This window comes from Delphinapterus leucas, chromosome 1 (genome assembly GCF_059928025.1).
Source record: "Delphinapterus leucas isolate spDelLeu-1000000601 "Yukka" chromosome 1, BTC_Dleu_Yukka2, whole genome shotgun sequence".
Taxonomy (NCBI): domain Eukaryota; kingdom Metazoa; phylum Chordata; class Mammalia; order Artiodactyla; family Monodontidae; genus Delphinapterus; species Delphinapterus leucas.
The window spans coordinates 95,137,587-95,161,503 of record NC_143129.1 but is presented as its reverse complement, the minus strand read 5'-3'; the positions used below and the strand labels follow the sequence as shown (position 1 = coordinate 95,161,503).

Genomic DNA, 23,917 nt, shown 5'->3' with positions numbered 1-23,917 from the left:
AGCTCTTAGCTAAGGGCAAGCCTGAGAAAGACTCAGCTAAACTCAGCTAGCCCTTCCTCTTCCCTCTGTCTGGCATGCTCTTTTCCTAGGTTTCCAAGGGACTCATCCTCACTTCCCTGATGCCCATGCTCAAGCACCTCATTGCTGGAGAAGTCCTCTCTGACCATGGTACACAAACTAAACTCTATCCCTCAATATTCTCTCCTGTTACTCTGCTTTATTTTTCTTCATAACATTTAGCAACACCTGACATTAGATAGTTCTAACGTTAGCTGCTTCTTTTGGCCTTCCTCTGCTAGAGTGTGTGTTCCATGAGCATAGAGCTCTGGTTTGCTTATGTTTATATCCCCAGTGTCCAGAACAATGCCTGGTATACAGTAGGTACTCCATATACACTTGTTAAATGCACAAATGAAAATGCCTTGAATTCATAGTAGTCAACTCATAGAAGACAGAGTGGTTTAGTAGAAAGATCTTAGAGCACTGAGTTAGACTGATTTTTTTAAACAACTTCAGTGGTGTAAAACTGACATACCATAAACTGCACATATTTATAATATAAACTCAATGTTTTGACATATGTATACACACATGAAACCATTACAATAATTCAGATAATGAACAAATGCTTCCTCCCCACTTTTGTAATCCCTTTTGTAAATGGCAGGGAGGTACTGGGGATGGATGGATTTAATGTGCTCATTAAGGACCTCCCATTGTCTTTCTCAGCACAGGGACATGCTGCTGCCCTTTCCCTTTCTTTCTTCCTTTCCCCCTCCCTCCCTTCCTCCCTTCCTTCCTTCCTTCCTTCCTTCCTTCCTGCCTTCCTTCCTTTCTTGAATGTAACTGACACATAGCACTGTCAAGTTTGAGGCATAAGTTTGAGGTGTACAGGTGTTACTTTGATACATTTATATATTGTAATATGATTACTACAGTAGCATTAGCTAACATCCCTATCGCATCACATAATTATCATTTCTTTTTTGTGTTGAGAACAGTTAAGATTTAGTCTCTTAGCACCTTTGAAGTTTATAGTACGATATTGTTAACTATAATCACTATGTTGTATGTTAGATTCCCAGAACTTTTTATCTACTAGTTTTAAGTTTCTACCCTTAAACAACATGTCCCCAATACCTCCACACCAGCCGACAGCAGAACCAATCACTTTGTACTGAAACAACAATAAGAACAACAAATAAAGGTGAAAAAGAAAAAATAAAACGGGTCAGGATCCCCAAGTTTAAAAGGATCATTTCACTATGTCAATAATTTCTATACAGCTTCATAAAATTTTTATTTAGAAAAGAATTTTTAACAGAAAAGGGGAGCATTCTACACATCACCTTGAAACCCATGTTACAGTAGCATTTTGACCCGCTTGGCATAGCTTTCTTCCACTCTCTTCTTTTTTTTCAGTCTTTGCAATACCTGTACCTGCCAGTCTCCAGGTGCCCCTCGTTACAGGTCAGCTCCACACAGAAGGGGAGGAGCTACTTCCCGGGGTCTGTTCCCAGAATCACAGCCCCACATCCCAGCGACAGACAGTGCTGCCCACCCGGGGACCAAAGAGGACCCTGCCCACTTTGTTGTGTGCCATGTGAGTGCTCAGTCCAACAGGATGGCTGGTGGACAGGTGAAATGTTTGTCTGTGATTGGATTCAGTCTTATCTGCCTTAAAATGGTGAGTTCACCATTCCGACCTACCTGCAACTATTTAGGGGGAAAGAAAGATGCATTCAATATCTTTCTCTTTTTTTGAGGGCCTCAGGGGTGGGGAGATGGAAATCAAAATACTTTGGAGGCATACCAAGATTGTATATGTTTGTGCGTTTGAAATTTAATGCAATTTACTAGTGAAAGAAAACAAGAATATCATTATGTTTTAAGAACAAAGATTTCTGAAAAATCCATCAGCAGCTACTGACTTAGTTCAATAGGCAGATTCAGGGAGAAAAATGAAACAGGAATGTGATCTCTCTCCATCCTCTCAATTTTATTTAGGATTGTGGTAGATTTGAGTGTTGGAAAATAATTTGTGCAAATAAATACTGTGTGTGGATTGGAAGATTGCTCACACTATGTATAAACATGTTGTGCTAAGTATATTACTGCTCTGATTTAGGTTTTACATTTCCCAAAATGGTGTTTTTCTTTATGGTTCTAATATTCTAAACTTTCCTTTTTTCAGGTTGCTGCAACAAAAACAGGTAACATTCTCTGAAATGCAAGTTTACCCTCCCCATATTTGATTTTAATTTCCATTGTTAATTCCTGGGCTACCCTGAAATATAAAGGCTATACCAGGAAAAATATTCAACATTTTCTGAGCACTCACACTGTGAGTGTAACTGGTAAGACAAATACATGGATCAAAATTTAAAGATACATCCTCATAAGATATCCTTCTTGAGTACTGAGATGTATAGAGTCATGCAGTCATAGATTTTTCTCAAACATGGTTAACCATCAGTAAAGTATTACAATGATCATCATTCCAGTCAAAGAAACAAAATTTTAGTAAAGAGCCTAATTTGTCTTCTAAGGAATTAGAGGAGAAAACTAGAAACAGTTTTGATCAAAATTTTCTAATAAAAGATTCTCTAATAAAAAGATTAGATTCTCTAATAAAAAAGATTTTATACTTCTGATATTGCATCCTTAAAACCCAGAGCTGGAAAAAGGCTTTATTTTAAGAGATTTTATCCCATTTTTCTTGAATAAATGACTGAAGGCAAGGATAATTTCTCTACAGGCCTCTCCTGGCTCATACATTCTAGAAATTTAAGTCCCTAGAATGGAAACTTATGTTCAGTGGAATTTAGATTATCTGAAGGAACCATATAATATCAATTATATCACCAATAAAGTCTCTTAGTAATTCAGCACAAATAAGAACAAAAATTATTTATTACTTTGTATATACCACAGAAAAGGAAATGTAAATAAGGCAATTAAAATGTTTGATATAGATTTTTGGCTGAGCCATAAAATCTGTGCTTATACAATAGGTTTTTAAAAATTATTATTTCATGCTTTATTCTTACTCACTTATTCTTGAGACACCTTCAGGATTGACCAGGAAGCTGTGAGAAGGACTATTTGGCCATAAACAAAGTGATTTTTAAAAAATCAGTGGTCCTTCAATTGGATAAAATCTAGTTCTGCTGTCTCTTAGAGGGTCCCAGGACCACAGGACACACTGAGCCCTCAGAACAGGCCTCTTTTTAGTCCCACGTTATCCACACTATTCGGGAAAAAGAAAAGGGCAGACTGATATACCGGTGATGCTGTTAATTGATTCATCCTGTGTTTTCAATAGATGTGATGTGTTTTATTGATACTGTTTAGGAGGTTTCATTTGGGGTGTGTGTATTCTGATTCTTTTTGGGCTCTGGCATCGGCTGTTTATCTGTGTCTGGCCACTGGGGCCACGTGGTCTAATTTAGATCTCTGAGTTGGTAGAATGCACAGATACTGTGACTCAAAGGGTTTCATTTTTGACTAATCAGAGTGGTTGATTGCAAATCTAGGGAATAAATTTTTCTCTTTCATCAGTGCAGTAAGCGGGCCAAATACAGAACAAAGAAAGAGTGAAGAACTGCTGCTAATTTATGGAGACTTACACGTCCTGCTCAATCTTCTCATCTCTTTAAGGGAAACATAGTACAGAGGTGTTGATCTTTTTTCATTGCTGTTACTGGTCAGATCCTGCTCTAGAACCATGTGTAAACAGGCAATCTGTCTCTCCAGCCCATGCTTACCCCAGAGTCTCCATAATCCCACCTTCCCTGGCAGCAACCCCTCCATGGCAGTGCCATGCAGTCTGGCTTTTCCAAACCCCAAAATTGCTCGTCGTGGTTCACACACACACACACACACACACACACACACACACACTAACCCTTCCTACCTTTCAATGTGCCCTTACATTCACTATTTTACTTAATCTTTACCATCTTAAGATGTAAGTATTTTACATTTCAAAGTAAACTCAAAGATGTAGGAATTATTAAAATTCCATATACTCAAGGAAGAAAACTGAGACTAGAAGAGGTTAAATCACTTGTACGTCTTCACAGACAGAAGTAAATGGCAGAGCCAGGGCTCAAACCCAGCATTCTGAAATCCAAATCCTTTGCTATTTTCCCATCATGAGACCCCGCGTTTCATCCTGCTGATACTGGCTTCATGTACTACTATGCCGGGCAAATGTGCCCCTCCCAGCTCAATTCAATACGGCAAATTTTGTGGAGTCCTCAGGCCCCTTGACAGGCCTGTGGGGAGATAGCCGGTGTCATGCCAGCCTTTTAGATGCCTTTCAAGCCACTCCATGAAGGCACTGTCACGACAATGTCTAGTTTGGTTGTCATTTATCCAGGAAATTCGTCCATTTCAATGAGCAGGACCGGCTAACAGGAGATAAGATGAACAATGGGGACAAAGGAAGCAGCAGGGATTGAGAGACACCGCAAAGTTAGAGGAAAGAAGGTATTAACAGAGAACAAATAACTGGGGGAGCAGAAAAGGGATGAGTGTGTAGGAGGGATAAATGTGAGACCCCTGTGGGGGCTTTCTATCCTACAACAGGGAGGGGACATAGGCGCTTCCCACAGAGTCAGCTTCTGCTGGCAAATGGCTAAGATGAGCCCCTGCAACTTTTCCCCAGCATTTATAACCATCATAGTTTTCTTTTGATGGCAAAGGAGACAGTCCTGGGTGATGTTCAAGGAACGTCTGGCCAGTGCACAGTGGACTCTTTGTTCATTCTTGCAGCGTGGTTATTTCTGAGATGCTGCCAAAGCCAGCTTTCTGGGCTATGGGTACAGAAAGAGAAGTTGTCTGTATCACGTTTTGCAGGTTAGGGTCTGTTGGAGGGAGGGAGTTGATACTGGCAAATCACACATTTGGACGGTATTTACTTCTCCTCTTTGCCCTAGAGTTTTGTTTTGCACTTTAGTTTTGAACTTGGCATATAGTGATTTTACCCAGCAAATGCAGTACAATAAATATAAAAGACCAGTTGCCAGCTTCAAACCTAAAACCCAGATATTTTTGTTTGACCTTTTCTTCTACTTGGACCTCCTACACCCAGGGCATTTTTGAGTCCATGGAGTTTTGCAGAGTAGTAAATCTGATTACCACGTTGTATCTTCTACCCCATGCCTAAAGTATAGGAATGCCTTGTGTAAACTCATGACATAAGCATTCATGGCCTCCTGGCAAACCATGGCCAGGCCCAGGTGAGGAGGGACCCCGGCATCTCATTCTTAGGCTGGGGCAGATGTTTTGATAGAGAAGGAGAGAATAAAGTTTATTTTTATTTTATATAGAAGAATCTGAAAATTGTTACACTCTGATAATATTAAAGATAGTATGCTCAATTATAAAGCAAAGAACTCAATTCTCCCCCTTCCTCCATTAGATTAAATGCCACTTGGAAAATGTGCAAGGTGCGTGGGTGGAAATCACAGCCTCGACAGAGGTGGGGTATGAAGGTGGACCCTTGCTGGAGACGTCGCATAGAGGTGGGGCAGGGAGGGGAGGCCCGTGACAAAGCATGCCTGGGGATTCACAGAACGCCAGACTGGATTAGCCTCCAGAATGGGAGTCCTCAGTTTCTCTCTCCCTCCCCTCAGAGTTCTTCTCCCAAATCACTCCCTACTCTTAGTTAACTCTTTTAAAAGTACAAAAAGTGCAAATTATCCCGGAGGCAACTGGGAAAAACCTCTTTGAAGTCCCATTCCTGAATGGGAGGTTTGAGCTTTCTTGCTCTCTTCTGGAGAGTAGCTTTGCCTTTCTTTTCCTCTGTTTTTTGTTTGTTTGTTTGTTTCTTAATCTGGAAAACAGGGGCAAGGTTTATGTCTGAAGGATGACATGAGAATGACTTAGTTTGAAAGTAAAATGATGAAAGAAGTAATCCTTACAGGTACCCTAGCTAATGTACACCTTCAAAATCTCTTTCAGCTCCCAAAATACCCACTATCGATCAGGCGTATTCAAAAATCAGCAACAGTATCACTGTGGAATGGGCTACAGTGCCAGGGGCCACCAGTTACCTCCTCACGGCCAGAGACAGGAACGCTGTCATTGAAACCGTGGTGGCCAGTTCCCCAGGCACTGTGACGGGCCTGAAGGCTGCAACCTTGTACCAAATCACCATCAGATCCATCAGTCCTGCTGGGAGAAGCCAGGCATCGCCTCCAAAACAGGCAAAGACAGGTAGCTGGATGCTCATCCTCTGTTGAGCAATTGCTTGTGACCTGGATCAATTATACTGAGGATGCAAATGCATGATGTAGTTCTGTGTCATGTGAATGTCTATGATTCAAGGCCCAGAAGTGAAAGCCACCAAGTGACTTTTTTTTGGAATTCAAATGTCTGTGGAGGAGGTGGTATGTAAATCCCAGATGCTTTGGAAAATAAAACCCATTTCTGGGTATCTTTAAAAGCATCCGTGCTTTTAAATCTCTGAAAAAGGGATTTCTGTTTCATTTTGTTTGTTTGTTTGTTTTATAAATTTATTTATTTATTTTTGGCTGCATTGAGTCTTTATTGCTGTGCGCGGGCTTTCTCTAGTTGTGGAGAGCGTGGGCTACTCTTCGTTGCGGTGCACAGGCTTCTCATTGCAGAGCACTAGCGTGTGCGGGCTTCAGTAGTTGTGGCACACGGTCTCAGTAGTTGTGGCTCGTGGGCTCTAGAGTGCACTCTCAGTAGTTGTGGCACACGGGCTTAGCTGCTCCGCAGCATGTGTGATCTTCCTGGACCAGGGATCGAACCCGTGTCCCCTGAATTGGCAGGTGGATTCTCAACCACTGCACCACCAGGGAAGCCCAGGGATTTCTGTTTTTAACCTCAATTATCAATAAAGACCATGTGGAATAAAGAACACATAGAAGTGATTTTGCTGCACTTTGACTTGTTGGAAATAAAACTATTTAGAGTTTGTCATCAGCATGACTTAAATTGATTTGATAAAGTTGTACCTCAGCATATTTCTGAAAGGTTGCGTGCATGTTAAAATAGTATAAACTATCATTCCCCCCATTGATTTATATTATGATTACAGGGAGGTTTTATCTAATTTCGTACCAACTTCCAGTTGAAGGTATGCCTAATATTAGAATTTCTCTGTTCCCCCTTCTTCTGCTGAGTCATCTGTAATTAATACACATTTAAATAACAATTGTTTAATGGAACTCTGTCATGAATCCTATTGCAAAGTAAATAATTTTTTCATAATATGGATAATCAACCTCAAATTACCTATTCCTGAATTTGAATTAGCCTCTCTTGCACTTTCATAACACAAATGCACAGGTTTTTGTCTTTGTAGTGCTGGCTGCACCAATTCTACAAGTAAGCTCTCCAAGTCCAGACTCTATTCTTGTGCAGTGGGAAACCGTATATATGGCAACTGGATTTTCTGTGTCCATTATGCGAGCTAATGGTTTGGGGAGAATATGGAAAGAAAATACCACCAACACCTCCTTGACATTCACCAGTTTAGATGCTGGGACTCTCTACACCATAAAGGCCTATGCGTGGAATGCCAGCGGAACACCTGGGGATGACTCCACCTGCAATCAGAGAACAGGTAAGGACTTCGCAGCTCAGTCCCAACCTTCTCCTTTTTGATTAATGAGAATGGCTGTGCATTGCAGTCACTGAGAGCAGCGTTAAGTGATAAGCAAAGAGCAGCTGGCTGCAGCTATTTAAATTTATTATGAGCTTATTTATAGTGTCTTGATAATTCCTCCTCGGTGGTTTAAATGCTTACGGCATGTGTAAAGGAATGCTGCTCAGGGCTTCCCTGGTGGCGCAGTGGTCGAGAGTCTGCCTGCCGATGCAGGGGACACGGGTTCCTGCCCCAGTCCGGGAAGATCCCACATGCTGCGGAGCGGCTGGGCCCGTGAGCCATGGCCGCTGAGCCTGCGTTTCCGGAGCCTGTGCTCCGCAACGGGAGGAGCCACAACAGTGAGAGGCCCGCGTACCGCAAAAAAAAAAAAAAAAGAAAAAAAGAAATGCTGCTCAGAGCTCACAGAGCATAGCACCACCCACCCAGAGCCAACTTATTTTCAGCTTACATGTTCAATATCACACAGTAGGAGATAATTCTTATTAGGTTTACCAGTCACCCCTTGTCCCTTCATAGGTTCAGACCAGGAGTAGAGACAAAAAGAACTGGGCCAAACAAGAATTTATTCAGCAGACATTTAATGAGTGTGTCCCCACTTTCAGCTGGCATTGCTCTGGAGGCACAGCAACAAAAAAAGCAAACTTCCTGTTATGGCATTTTGTGCTGTGGTGGGAATCAATATTTCAGATATATTTCCCAAAGTCCTCAGTTTGGGCCTGAGGTCAACGAGGGGCTTCCCACCACCTCTCCTCCAGCTATATAGGCTGGGAAGCTGATGCATGGTGTGTGTTCTCACAATCCCCATTGTGGGGATGCCTGACCGGGGCATCCTACGACATGATAACTAGATGCCCAAACTGAGCTGCTGCTCTGAGCCAAAAGAATGAGATGGAGAGAGAGGGAAGGAGAGAGATTTTTCCTTCTCTTGAGGCAGAGTGAGTCATCCTCTGACAATATGGCCTAGGAGGTGCCGGACTCACCAACCAGATTAGCTGTTTCATCTCTTGGGGAGGACCAAGGATAAAGTGGAAAGAAACCAGAAATGTTCTCTCCAACAGTTCCTACTTTGGAGGGGAGTGGAAGCCCCATTGTCTATAGGCCGAAGCAGAAATGTAGGGAGAAGTGAAGGGTTTGCCTTTTATATTACTTCTCCAGGTAGAAATCAGAGCAAGGTGGCCCTAAGGTGATTCATGATGGGCCTGGTAAGTCAGGATGTCTGTGACAAACCAGTCTCTCTGGGCCTCTTCCAACACATTCACTCATTCTTTCTCTCCACAAACATTTATTGAGGGCCTCAAGCTTTTTTAGGCAGATAAGCCTGACGAAAGGAAGGCGTATTTCTAAGAATGCAGAGGAAATCGTTTTGCAGATGCTAAAAAACTGCCTTCCTGTGTGACCATCACACTTGATACTTTCCTTTTTTCCCTTTGATTTAGAATAGAAAGTCTTCTCTTCTGTAAACAGCTGTGACCTAAAAGCTCTTACATGTCTTAGCACGTGTCAAAAGTAAAGAAGGAATGTTGTTGAAACTAATCTGTTTAACTTTATCAATCTATAGGAGAATATTTGACCTACCACTTGATAACATACCCACATGGCCCTCTTAGCCCTTCACATTTATAATTTCATTTAATTATTTCTATCACTTATCAAATTGTGCGTTCACTCATTCATTTATTCAAGATATTTGTTTAGTACCTCTATGTGCTAGGATCTGTTTTACAGATGAGAAAAATAAATGAATAAATAACAAAAAGATTAAATAACATGGCCTAAGTCATATAGCTAGTTATGAGTTTGCATAGTTAATGGGAGATGTGTTACCAGTTCTCAGGTACCCTAAATCCCAATTTTATGCTTTGTACACTTGCAAGTATCATATGATTGGAGTACTCCATCCTCCAAGCTCTGCAATATTGTTAGGTCAAATCTTACTTGGGTTCTTGAGGTTACTGCAAAAATCTTAATTGTTTCTCAAAAAATGTAGGTCCTCGTGCTCCTGCCAACATTCAAGTCTCTTTTGATAGTGGTTCTCTGAAGGCATATGTTTCATGGGCACCGACAGAAGGAGCTTTCAACTATACCGTGATGGCTTTGAGTGACTCTTCCAGGCTGAGCTGTAGTACGACTTTCAGTTCCTGCACCATCTCCTCTCTCCAGTGTGGAACCGAGTACCTGATATCAGTTTTAGCAACTAATGATGCCGGATCTAGCAGATCAATTTCAGCAGTGACCCTGAGAACTGGTATGTAAGGGAGAGTGAGATCACTGGGGGGTTGGTAAGCCAAAGTGACTACCATTAGGGAAACAAATAATCACATGACAATGTTCCAGAACGCTCTAGAACAAGCAAAAATGAAAGCCTGGTCTAAATGAAAGTGTTGAGTTGGACTTTCTGATGAGTTTGAATCATGTTGATAGTGAAACCAGATCTCGTGCATTGGAAAAAACACTGAAAATTAGAAAACCTGGTTCCTATTCCAGATCTTTCACTAATTAGTTTATTTTCTTTTGCATTTGTACAGTTGTAAATATTCTAGGATCCAGTTTGAGTGATACACAACTCTAGCTGTGCAGTACAGATAGTGGTCTCTTATTTACATCATGTTTCACAGACCTAGGCCTGGTAGGAGCTATTTTTTTAGGATAAAGATGGAATGTCTATAGTTTGGAATATGTGTTTAGATATCTTCCCACTTTCATTCTCATCGAAGAGATAAAGACATACATATGTGGAGGTCTGTGCTTCAATTTAGAAATATCTGTGTGTTTGGGGGATGAGAACTAACATTTAGTGAAGAGCTACTTGCATAGAAAGATGCAAAGAAAATCTCTTGCAGTACTCTCACAACTGTTTATTATTTATCATTTCCTAGTAGCTTGTGCACCTGGAAGGGTGACAATCCAAGAAGATCCCCCTGGCCACCTGTCTGTGGTTTGGTCCAGCGTGCATCTGGGTGATTACTATGTGGCCTTTGTGAAGAATGACGATGGCTTGGAAGTACACTGCAACACCTCCCTCACCCAGTGCAATTTCTTATCTGAGTGTGGCTTCACATACTTTATTAGTGTTTTTGCCTATAACAAGGCAGGACAGAGTCCTTTGGGTGATGTGTTTAATTATACCACAGGTGAGCTGCACTTGATGCTTGTAAAGGGAGTTGAGTTCTGAGTTCACCAAACTCAGCAGCAGAATGGATCATCCATTGCACTTATTGACTTACCTAGACCACCTGGGAGCCATTCTAGGGCCAAGAATGGAAAGTGAATCTCTTCTTTCACATCCTTTCCAGGCTAGGGAACTTGGACTTCGTGGACTCAAGCTTAATAAGAATGAAAGGTTTAGGAGTGAAAAGAAGGGAAAGAATGTTTTTATTGAAGCTTGCTCTGAAAAGTTGAACCCTCCACCAAGATCTACTCAGTGTTCAGCCCTGTGCTGAAGGCTGAAGGGGAGGTGATCCTTAGGTCTCAGAGTTCACTCTTTCCGCGAGCCCAGAAAACAGGGATGCAATGGCAAAGATTCTACAAGGTGTGGAGGGCTTTGGAGTAGGACACCTGGGTTTAAGTCCTAACTTGACCACCAACTTATTTGCAAAATGGGAATAATGATGTCTACCTTGCTAAGTTCCTTAGTATCTGCTACTGCAAAATGGGACAAATAATAATGAGAACATGAATATGAAAAGGTCTTTGTATATGAGAAAAGCACAATGCAAATATTTTTATTAACATCATTATTATTGTTACTATTATTCTCCACTAGGCTTGGGTCTTCAAAGGGCAGGGATTGTATTTTATTTAACTCTCATCCTGAATGCTTATCATAGTATGACTGGCATATGGGAGATGCTCGATTTTTAAAGAATGAATGGAGTGAGTGACAAAATTAATTAACTATATTGACAAACAAGAATAATATAATTATATAAATAATAATACTAGCTGGAATACATTTTTAATATTTATTTATTTGGTTGCACCTGGTCTTAGTTGCAGCAGGAGGGCTCCTTAGTTGTGGCATGTGAACTCTTAGTTGTGGCATTCTTGTGGAATCTAGTTCCCTGACCAGGGATCGAACCTAGGCCCCTACATTTTTACCAAGATGAAGGAATCAAATAATAGGTGCTTTTGGAATTTAGAGTCAGAGGCTATCAATAAGGTCTCAAGAGCACAGGAGGGTCTACCGGAGGGAGTGGCCTCTGGTAGAGGCCTTTAAGGATGGTGGAATGTAGGTGGGGCAAGAGCATTCCAGAGAAACCCCATGTGAGTTAAGACACTTGTCAGAATTTGTCTGTGAGGTAGTGTAGGGCCTCTTCTAAAATCTACTAATACAATGCTTCTTCCCCTCCTCCACCCCCTAGTTTTATCTAGTTTAGTGTCTGGAAAGACTGATAGGATCTAAAGTTAAACTAAACATGATTTTGTCAGGCAGAAGAAGGGAACCTCATTCCAGTAGCACGGACACAATCTTTGAGGCATAGGGAAATAAAAGCGCGTGTGGGAATTGAGGGGTCTGGTGAGGCAGGGGATGGGGAGGGGCAGCTGGACATATCGACTGGGTAGAGTTTGTAATAAGCTTGAATGTCATGCATGGAGAATTTATCCTCTACGTAATGGGTGTTAGGCCAGGATTGGAGCTGGACAGACCTGTAGGAGATTGTTGCAGTGACTTAGGAGGGTAGTGCAGAGGCTCTGGGCACAGAGACGCCAGGACTCAATGCCACTCTGACAGCATGGCTCCTGTACTGACCTCCGCTCTCTCTCTGTTCCTGCTCTCAGCCCCCTGTTGTCCTGGTGACATTAACCCTGTGTTGGTGTCCAGTGACAGAGTAGAGATCGTCTGGTCTCCTGTCCGTGGTGCCGAACTTTATGAAACCAAGGCTGTAGATGGGTTCAGCGTGGTTGAATGCAATGACACTGTTCCGGCTTGCACCCTTTCTGCTCTAGAGTGTGACACCAAGTACAACATCACGGTGTATTCCTTCAGTGAAGTCCGGGGCAGCAATACATCGTGTACTTCCCGATTTATAACCACAGGTATGATACAGGAAAGATTTCATTCATTGATTCTGAACGGCTCCCCCCAGCTATGTCCCTCAGGAAGGGCATTCGGTGAAAAGGCTAACTGCCATTAGCCACCCTGTTGTGGTGACCCTGAGAGCCCCCGTCTTACTAAGGAGATGCAGAAGAGAAGGTGGAAGAGGGAAAGAGGACAAAACGGAAATAGGAGACCATGGGGAGAGTGGAAGGTTTTGCTAGAGATTACCTCAGCCATTCACTTCCTCCTACCTTTGGGGCGCCTGCCTGTATTCACACCATGAAGGTTAAGGCCACAAATGTTTGTCCTAATTACTTTCGCTATTGGAGTTCAAATGGCTCCTTAACATTTTCTAATTAGTCCGACGCTATGGGAACCCAATACCATATGTCAATGTCAACAAGGTTTCCACACAAAGGCTCTATGAATTTGCCCTCTGTGCATGGTATGGTCGAAAGTAATGATCTCATATGGCGGGGGGTGGGGGGGGGTGGGGGGGGAAGGTCAGTTTTAGACCAAATGGCACGTGTGATATTTTTGATTCTGACTGTTTCAATTCATAATCTAAAATCTCTTAGCTCCTTGCAGTCCTGAAATCAAAAATGTTTCGAAGGATGCCTTTTCCATGATTAACGTGTACTGGCGATCCACTAATGTTGAGGCCACTTACACGGTGACTGCCCAGGGAGAGAAAGGGCTGCACCGGTGCAGCAGCACGGGAGAGTCCTGCACCTTGTGGGGCTTGCCCTGCGGCTCAGTGTTCTCCGTCACCGCTGTGGCTGAAACACCAGCAGGACGGAGCCTGCCCAGCTACAGTGTGCCCTTAGAAACGGGTATGTAGCAACCACAGCCTGAACCTCAACTTCAATGGGGTCCTTAGGAATTGTTTTAGGACATGAACTTTCTTATTTGATTTACCCTAAGTGTGATAGAAATACCTTAAACTCAGAGAGGCCTTTCAAAGAGCCCCAGTCTTAGAAAACTTTCACACAGGTTCTGTAAAAGTATCATCTGAAGGCTCTAATATATTCAAATGCCAACATCAAAGGAGGAATACATTGACTCTGCAAAAACATTTATTTGAGTTCGTATTCCCCCATGACACAATCTACCAAAACAACTAACAAGTGACCAAATGAGCTAGTTTATTATTTATTTCTTTAGTTCAGCCCTTTCAAATCTTTCTCTAAAAACTGATCTCTGAGTTTCAGTTTCCTAATTGCTAGAAGGGGATAATGGCTTTATCGGGTGGCTGTGAATATTACGTTATTTATGCTGCAGAGCACTTAGAGTGCCTGACGCACAGTAAGAGCACGATAAACGAAAGCTGTTATTGCTTCATAGCATTGTGTGTGAATGAAATTTAGCAAATTAAAGCCTTTGGACATTATTTTCTCTTATATACAACGATAGATGGCACTTTAGACTCGATAAGTTGAAATGTAAAGAGCAGCATAACAGAGACAATGCCAAATACGCAGGAGGTTTCCAGATATTCTATATCCTGTGTAATGGATCTTTGAAAAGTTGAGAATTGGTTGTGGTAGTCTTAGGTGGCTAAGAATATTTTGAGCTTTTATATCAGCTATGTACTATGAAATGCATGAGAAAGGCAAAATACATTTCATTGCAAACGTTAAGATATATTGGGAGAAAAGGTGAATGCAACCATTGCTTTAAAATTTGCAATTGGAATTGTTAAAGTTGGAGAACAACAAAGGGTTTCTTTCTTATTCTGAAAAAAATTGGGGAGAATCTCACATTACCCATAGCCAGTTATTGCGCTGCATTCTTGGGGAAAGCACCTGCTATATACAGTGATGTTAAATAACGTATCAGAGGGAATGAGATTTTACTTAACAAAAGAAAATTTTTAAAGTTTTTTTAAATTTATCTTTTTATTGAAGTATAGTTGAGGTACAATGTTATAGAAGTTACAATATAGTGATTCACAATTTTTAAAGGTTATATTCCATTTACAGTTATTAAGGACGTTTTGATTAACAGTTGAAGGTTTGAGAAATTTAGGATCTTGAATGAGACACAGGCAAAATACCATACTTGGTTAGTTTTCACAAATAACCCTCAATGGAAATAAATCCCCAATTTTTTTCTCTTTCCTCATTTAAGTGCCGTGCTGTCCAGCCAGTCTGACAGTAACTCAGGTCACACAATCGGTAATCAACGTGAGCTGGACTGTTGGGACCGGCGCCCAAACCTATGTGACAGCTCTGGAGTCACACACTGGACAGTCTAAGTGTCACACCCATCAAAACCACTGCCTCCTGGGATGCATCACATGCGGCATCAATTACACAGTGGCATTAAAAGCAATTAGTGCCACTGGGTTGACTGCGGACTGTGGCTACCAAAGTTATTCCTCGAGTAAGTGAATTCTAACCTCTAGCTCCAGAGTAGCAACAAGGACTTTGACTATTATAGATCCAGACATAGCCTTTCCATCTCATTTTAAAAGATGCTGCATCTCCACCAAGCTTGCATGGTAAGTTCAGATTACTTTCTCAAATGTTTACAGTTTTCCTCTTGACTTAGGACCTCAAAGGTTCAGAGGCTTCTGTTAGTAGTTGGTGAATTAACTCCCCTGGTAACAAGGTTCAGGTGTACTTTTTCTGAAAGAAGGGTAGGTTTTTATATGACCCAGCTACCTTCAGCACAGAGTAACTCAGTCTGGCAGAGTTTTCAGAAAGCATTTAGATCACACCTTCTATTTGGCTTGAATTTTTCTTTCTTCTTCTTCTTATGCTACTACCTCACTCTTCTAAACCACTCCAGCTTCTTCTATGGTTTCTTATTTCAACAGGTTAACAGAGCACAGTACTGCATCTTGCTCTTCACAAAGACCAAGCCACTAGGAAATAGTGGGAGAAGTAGGGAGTGGTACAGGGTTAGCAAATAAGATTTCTCTGGTGTAATTCTAGTCCACGGAAGTGGCTGCTTGGAGAACTGTTTTGAAAAAATCTTCTAAGGATGCTTCTCAGGCTTAATGGGAGAGAGTACGATGACCAGTTAGCTGTATCTGCCCAGAGGCATGGGGTGGGAGAGTTAAAATATAATCTTGGCATCCCAAGGTAGAAGAGTGAGTCTTCAACTAGGAGCTTAAAGACCTGGCTTCTTAAGCTGCACCACGTTATCTTATTCTCTGATTCCATTTCCTCATTGGTAAGAGAAATAGGAATGATCATGATATGAAAGCACTTAAAATGTGCTACACATACATAAGCTGAATTATCATTCCTTTTGGCCTATTAGCTTTCATTAGGTTTGCTGCCTAATTTTTCACCTTAATATCCAGTTCTGGAAATATGGCCCATTGCTTACCTTCACACCTAAAAAACCTTTTTTTTTTTTTTTTAAATAATAAATCAAAGAAGTCTATCTGTAACTGAATTTTTTATTATTATACGATAGCATTTTTATTTTAGTTACTGAGGAATCCACCATTTGACACCTAATATGTGGCCTGCTCAAGGTATTCAGGAAAAGAGAAAGGAAAAGTACCCAGTCAGCTAGCATGCATGAAGAGTGGACCAGCGACAGGCGTCATGCTACTCAGCTCAGCAAAATGCTGAATGCACTTAATTATATTTAAATTGAATCCCACTAAAATCATATGAAAATAGGGCATTATGAAAGATCTTGACAAGAATTCTGTGCATTTGACTCATAAAGCTTGAGTCATATACAATACATATCTGCCAAGCGTGGACTTTTTGGCCTCACCATTGTTCTCTATTAAAAACTCATGCCCCACCTCACCCTCACACATGGATTTCTAATCATGTGACCCACCACAGAAGGAACTTGAATACTCCCTCAAATCTTGCTCTAATCATTTATTATTGAGTAGGCTACTTATGTTGTTTCCCCATAGTAACAAAGGCCAGGTTTGTGGTGATGGTGGAATAGTGATGTGTTTGTTTTTGTTTGTTTTATCCTTCAGGTTCCTGCTGCCCTTTGGGGGTGAAATTATATAGGCTTGTCCCTAATGGCATCCGGATCCACTGGCAGGCGTCCAGGGGCTCTGCCAATTACAGCACTGACCTCTATGGTTCCAAAGGCATTTTCACGTGTGCCCCAAGCGCTGGCCTCAGTTTCTGTGATATCACCGAGATACCCTGCGGGGATGTATATACCGTGATGGTCTCCCCAGTTGCTGAGACAGGACTGAAGCTTACTTTCTGTCCAAAAAAAATATATTCAGGTAGGACAAATTATGACCCTTTATTTAAAACTAGCCCTCAACTCAATCTGTGAATTAAGACTCAGAACAATCACACTTATTTGCTATGTAGGAAGGTCAAAGAGGGCATGACACTGTGTACCTCCTGCAGGCAGATTCTGGCTACTGGGGACCCCAAGCTTCTTTGGAATTGTGATGCTTTATTATTACTTGATTTGGAGACACTCCTCTCATCCCTCTCTCTCTTTTCTCCTTCAGAAAAAGGACCAGATGCTTGCTGCTTAAACAGTAAAGCAGATTTAAAATGATTTTCTGCTTTGAGATTTGGGGATAGGTTTGTAACATAGCGTTAGAGATCATGACAAACAACCTAAATGTTTGAAATAAGAGACTTGAACCTTTATTTGCACAGATTCAGGCTTATGACTGAGGGAGAGTTGGAGGATCAGAAAAAAACAAATTTATAAATCATAAGCTAGGTTTGGAAATATGAGTGGGCAGACAGTCTGTGATCACAAAATACACGAATGTCAGCCACTGCCATCTCACCAGAGCTGGCAGAAAAACATTAGCAATTCTCCTGCTCTGTATTCCAACACGTTCTGCTACCTTGCCCAGGGCATAGTCATGTATTTTTCATATATTTCTAAAACAAAATAAAATGAAGAGATGATGAAGCCCTAGAACTTTGCAGGTGAACACAAGAAGAGGAATAAATATTGGCTCAGAAACTTTACTAATAACCAGAATCTAAAATTTCCAATTATGGGTTGGTGACAAGAAGGTTCAAGATGGCTTCTGGTGATGGAATGAGGCCAGGTCCTCTTCAGGGGGTGTTCTTGCTGTCCTTGGTTGTCATGCTCTGATTCCTTGCTTTTTCATTATCTTGTCCAGAGGACAAGCTGGCCCAAAGCATGGCCCTATGGGAAGGGCCAGGAATAGGTTGTTGGGCTGAGGATGAGCTCTTAGGAAGAAGAGCCTACAGGTCAACAACAATACTTCACTATATTTGCATAATGTTTTGAAATTTATCAAGCGTTTTCATATTCAATATTTCACTGAACGCTCAAAATAACTCTATGAGGTAGGTTCAACAGATTTTATTATCTCCAATATATAAATGAACAAACTGAGACTCAGAGGCTCCCAAATCTCTACCTACAACCCTTCTCTTCTTCTAACCCCTAAATCCATATGCAAATGTGTTATATCTACTTAGAGATAAGACCCAGGCATTTCAACTCCTCAAGGCTAAAAGGAATTTCTGATCTTCTGCAGTTTTTGATCTTCTGTCATCCTTGTTTCAAGTACTCAAGCTGAAAACCCAGGAGTCAGCTTCCCTCTCCGTCACCCTCCATGTTTTAGTAGTCTCCCAGCCCTGTCCTGTCCACTCCATGATGGTTTCTAAATCCAGCTTCTTCTCTGCATTCCTATAGCTACTTCAATATTTCAGGGTCTTACTACCTCTCCCCTATGCTACTACACCAGACCTGTCCTCCTGCCCTCTTGCCAGTCTTCATACTATTTCTAGAGTTGTCATTCTAGGACACTGACCCAACTATCTTTCTTTCATGCCTCAAAATCCTCAGAAATTTTCTATTGCCCCATAGAATAAAATTCAATCCTCTGAGCATGGCATTTAAGGTCCCTTACAATCTGTCCCCCATCTGTCTTTCTACACCTGCACTATCCAATAGAAATTTAAAGCAAGTGTGAAAATTTTAAATTTTCTAGTAGCCATGTTAAAAAGGTAAAAAGAAATAGGTACAATTAATTTAATAGTATATTTTAGTTAATTTTAATCCAAAATATTCTACTTTTCAACATGGAATCAATATAAAAATTTTATATATTTTTTCTATACTAAGTCTTCAAAATCTTGTGTGCATTTATTTAATACAGCACATCTCAGTTCAGAGTAGCCACATTTGGAATGCTCATAGCTACATGTGGTAAGTGGCTACTGTATTGGACAGTACAATTCTAGGTTCATTCTGCAACATCTCTCCTGAGAAGACTCCGTTCTCTAGTCACATGGAACAATTCACACACCTCTGCCCTTGGCACACACACATACCATGGCACATCATGTTTCTGAGGTAATGCAGCACTCCTCTCTTTGCCTGGATTTCCACCCCACCTCAACCAAGGGAACTCCACCAGCCCAAACTCTCCCTCCTCTCTGAAGTCTTCTCCAGTTCTCATAGTCTGAGTTCGCTTCCCTCCTTTATGACTCCACCTCACTCTTATCTTCACCACACCATATTACTGTGAGTTGAATGTGTGTTATTTCTGCTAAACGATAATCTCTTGGACTCTCAGTACTTTGCATGTAACTGTTGCCCAATACATTTTAAATTTTAAAAGGAATGAATAAAAGAGCATATGTGTTTGTCTATGATTATACAGCCAGTAAGTGAGTGATGGAAGTCTGTTCTTTCTCCTACTTCATACTCACAATTCAACCCTTAAAGAGTCATTCCTCTGATAGTTTGTTAGTTGGAACTCTAATACCTTTGGTGGGGTGTTATCTCAAGCCTGTAGCCATTTCACTTTAGTAAGGGTTGGGTGTCTAGACTCAAGTTAAGGAATCTACCTTTGCTCTGTCTCCCTAGTAAAAACCATGCATCTGGGGGAAGGTTTTTGATTTTTAGTGTGTGTGTGTGTGTGTGTGTGTGTGTATGTGTGTGTGTGTTTTTTCTCCAATATCAATGATGCCTTAATCCTGTAATTAGGATGATACTGTAATTGATAATAATGACTAATATTTATTTAGTGCTGTGTGCCAGACACTATTCTAAGGGCTTTACATGTATTAACGCAGTTGACCCTTATAACAACCCTATGAGGTTATTTTTTTTTAATTAATTTATTTATTTGGCTGCATTGGGTCTTCGTTGCTGTGTGTGGGCTTTCTCTAGTTGCGGCGAGCAGGGGCTACTCTTTGTTGCGGTGAGCAGGCTTCTCATTACGGTGGCTTCTCTTGTTGCGGAGCATGGGCTCTAGGTGCGCGAGCTTCAGTAGTTGTGGCTCGTGGGCTCTAGAGCACAGGCTCAGTAGTTGTGGCGCAAGGGCTTAGTTGCTCCGCGGCATGTGGGATCTTCCCGGACCAGCGCTCGAACCCGTGTCCCCTGCACTGGCAGGCGGATTCTTAACCACTGCTCCACCAGGGAAGTCCGAGGCTGGCATTCTTATTCTTACCACTTAACAGATAAACTGAGGCACAGAAAAGTCAGGTAACTTGTCCAAGTTCATACTATTAGCAGGTATCTCCTTCTCTTATCCCCTAAGCTGATTCTTACTCATTCTTTGGTTCACTTTCCTATTATTCTTTCTTAAATTATATCTACACCATCTCAAATACATCAATAAATATATTTTAAATGCTTGTGTTTTTATTTATTACAGTAACCTGCTCTGGAAGTACACTTGGAATGGGTAAGTCATTTTCTCATGGATACTATAGAAAGGAATTTTTTTGTTGCTCTTTAAGGTGACTTAAGTCGGGATCAAAGCTGACTCTTCAGGGACTTCCCTGGTGGCTCAGTGGGTAAGACTCTGCACTCCCAATGCAGGGAGCCCAGGTTTGATCCCTGGTGGGGGAACTAGATCCTGCGTGCATGCTGCAATGAAGTCCTCATGCCGCAACAAATATCCTGTGTGCTGCAACAAAGATCCTGTGTGCCGCAACTAAGACCTGGTACAGCCAAAATAAATAAAAATAAATTTTAAAAAAAACAAAGGCTCATGCAGCCCTTAATATTAAAAAGAAAGCTGACTTCAATTAGAAAGGCAAATGCTTTCTTTCTGTGATGCGAGGGGTCCTTGCTCTCCTCTCCCATAACATTTTCTCCCCTATTAGATTGTCTCCCCTCAGATTCCACCAGTGGAGATGAACTCCTTTGGATTCTGAAATTTTTTCAGTCTTCCAGGGCCCCACAGGAAAATGTAAATATGTTTCAGAGAGGCAGCCGCTTCATCCCTCACTTCAGAGAGTGGTTTCCAACCCTGCTATACACTGAGTCACTTTGAGAGCTTAAGAGTAATTGATGCCTGGGCTCTATCCCCAGAAAATCTGATTTAATTGGTTTGGGGTAAAGTCTGGGCATCAGGGTTTCTAAAAGCTCTTTGGGTGATTCTAAAGTGTAGCCAAAGCTGAGAACTGCTGCTTTAGAGCAGACTTTTTCAGACCTTATTGTGCATCCGAATCACCTGGGGCCTTGTTAAAACCAGATTCTGATTTGGTAGGTGTAGGAAAGATCTGAGACTTTGCACTACAAACAAGGTCCGGGTGATGCTGGTGATGCCAATACTGCTGGTCTGACCTCACTTTTTTTTTTTTTAATTAATTTTTGGCTGCGTTGGGTCTTCGTTGCTGCACACAAGCTTTCTCTAGCTGTGGTGAGGGGGGGCTACTCTTCGTTGCGGTGCGCGGGCTTCTCATTGTGGTGGCTTCTCTAGTTGCGGAACCCAGGCTCTAGGCGCCCGGGCTTCAGTAGCTGTGGCACGTGGGCTCAGTAGTTGTGGCTCACGGGCTCTAGAGCACAGGCTCAGTAGTTGTGGCGCACGGGCTTAATTGCTCTGCGGCATGTGGGATCTTCCCAGACCAGGGCTCGAACCCGTGTCCCCTGCATTGGCAGGTGGATTCTTAACCACTGTGCCACCAGGGAAGTCCCTAACCTCACTTTTAGTAGTCAGCTGTTGGAATCTGTTAACAGCCTGCAGAGAGCTAGGATGTCTGCTTTCAGTTTGCATGGGTGGACATGGCCAGCAGAGGAAAAGGAGTGCTGAAAGGGCAGCTGGAGTAAAGATAACCCTCATTGCCACTCAGGTGTGCTCATGGCTGATCCTGTCTAGGCTATTCGGGGTGCCCCACAGAGGCTACTCTTGGCTGGGGCCACGGAGATGACCACACAGAGCTGTGTGTGCTGACCCAGTAAGTAGCATGTACTGCTTCACGAGGGATCTTCTAGGAGGCCTGCTTGATTTGGGGTCGTGGGAAAACCCCCATGGAATATTATCAACCCCAAAGTACAGACGGGACATGTAAACACACATACACATACACATAGACATGGCTGACTTCAGAGAGTGTGAGTGGAAATGAAGCCTTCCTACCAGTAAAGCCCACCAGACAGCCTCCCAGCCTGGGCCAGCTCCCCTCCGAAACTTCCTTCCACTGGTAGGACACATGCTTCTCTGCGCTGCCTGTTCTCTATTTCCTCTCCCAGTCTACTACTTCTCTGAGCACAGCAGGACTCATGCTTTCTAATTCTTGCCCCACCTGCAGGTCTGAAATAAGAATAATCCCTATTAATTTTTAAAGAGTTTCTGTTTCCAGTGACTACAGGGAAACAGACCTGGCTTATTAAAAACAAACTGTGTTAGCATACGGTTTTTGTTTTTCTCTTTTTGATTTCACTTTGTTATACAGCAGAAACTAACACAACACTGTAAAGCAATTATACTCCAATAAAGGTGTTAAAAAAAAAACTGTGAGGAAAGTTCTAAATTATAAAAAATTACTTTAAAAAACTCCCAAAGTACTAATGACCATAAGCCCCTGGTCTTCAGTGAAATGTACATGGGCCTGGGTCTGCATTCTTGGAAACTATTTCCAGTATTATGGCCATTTTAAGTTAGTGTTTCCCCTGAGCCATAGAGGGGTAGTAGAAGTGTCTTGGGGGCCCCTAAGAGGTGAGGAGTGGTGTATTGTATTCTGGTCTTCCCTAAGATTTTGTTTTGTCGTTGTTGTTGGCCGCGCCATGCTGCATGCGGGATATTAGTTCCCCAACCAGGTATTGAACCCGTGCCCCCTGCATTGGGAGCACAGAGTCCTAACCACTGGACTGCGGGGGAAATCCCTTACCTAAGATTTTGTTAGAGAAAGAGTCGCAATACTTTTTTTTTTTTAAATGCTTGAAAACCATCACTCTTAGACCTTGCTATTCATCAACATCACCAGAACGCTTGTTCAAAACGTACCATCTTAGGCCCCACCCAGATTTACTAAATCCCCAGATGATTCACATGCATGTTCAAGTTTGAGGATCACTGCTTAGGCAGTAGTGTTCAAACTCTGGTGTGCATCAGAATCTCTTGGAGAGCTAATAAAGGATGTAGAGAACTAGGCCTGCTGATGTGGGTAAGACCTGGGCCTTCGTGTTTCTGTCAGGTTCCCAGGTGATTCTGACTCTCCACGTTTGAGAAGCACTGCTCTAGGTCACTACTGTCCCCTTCCTCTGTCCCTCTGGGCTGGCCCTGATCGTTGCTTCTCCCTTCCTTAGCAATTTCAGTCTTCAACCTGAAGAGATCTGACCCTCTCTTTAAGGAGATCCTTGTAGAAATCCTGCAAGACTCTCAAAAAATGAGTATATGGGGGCCTCTACATCATACAGAATTCACTGTATTAAGGGAGAGATTCTAAATTGCTTCCAGTTTCAGCATTTCTCCTCTCTATACACAGGAGTAGTCAGATTACGTCCCTGGCTGACATGGGGCCTCCAGATATGCTAAGAGAAGCCTTGGGAATCTTTTTGTCTAAGAGTTTTGGTCTTGCTTTACTCTTGGATTATCCTAAAGCTTTTCAACAGCATGAATGGATTTTTTTTAAGAGACAGATCTGGATTCAAATCTGGCCACCATCCCTTACCCTGAGGCAACTTGCTTCAATTCTAAGTATAGGTTTCCTCATCTGAAAATTGGAAAAAACTCCTCATAAGATGTTATGAAGATTAAAGGAGATATACATTGTTGGACACAATGACAGGCCCAAAGTAAGCTCAATTAATAAAAGGCCTGGGGGTGGAGAGGAAAGTTCTTTGTCCTGGGTCAGTAATCTGAGCTCAAAGAGACTCTTGGGGAGGATTCATTTCATCAAGCAGGAGAGAGAATACCCTGCTTAGTTAGAACCTGCTGGTCAGTTTCTTCTTGCCCTTTGAACAGTTCAGATTCTCTTAATTTTGTTTATTTGCTGTGAAGTGCTGCAAAAATAGCATTTCAAATTAAAATGGTAATCTGAACCTCAGAGACATTT

General features: G+C 42.0%; 1 protein-coding gene across 2 annotated transcripts; it reads left to right on the top strand.

Moving 5' to 3' along the window:
* Positions 1-1,522: 1,522 nt before the first annotated feature.
* Positions 1,523-23,399, top strand: FNDC7 (fibronectin type III domain containing 7). Of its 2 annotated transcripts, XM_089918735.1 has the most exons (10): positions 1,625-1,687; positions 2,195-2,213; positions 5,971-6,225; positions 7,340-7,600; positions 9,630-9,887; positions 10,519-10,773; positions 12,422-12,679; positions 13,259-13,513; positions 14,811-15,065; positions 16,642-23,399. In XM_089918735.1, the coding sequence occupies exons 1-10, from the start codon at positions 1,625-1,627 to the stop codon at positions 16,953-16,955; spliced, it is 2,193 nt and encodes a 730-aa protein (XP_089774861.1). In that variant the 3' UTR covers positions 16,956-23,399. The 2 variants fall into 2 exon arrangements, 1 of the variants encoding a protein (XP_089774861.1); XR_016394614.1 differs by lacking the exons at positions 1,625-1,687; positions 5,971-6,225; positions 7,340-7,600; ... (4 more) ...; positions 14,811-15,065; positions 16,642-23,399 and adding an exon at positions 1,523-1,603 and having other exon boundaries at positions 2,195-4,478.
* Positions 23,400-23,917: the final 518 nt, after the last annotated feature.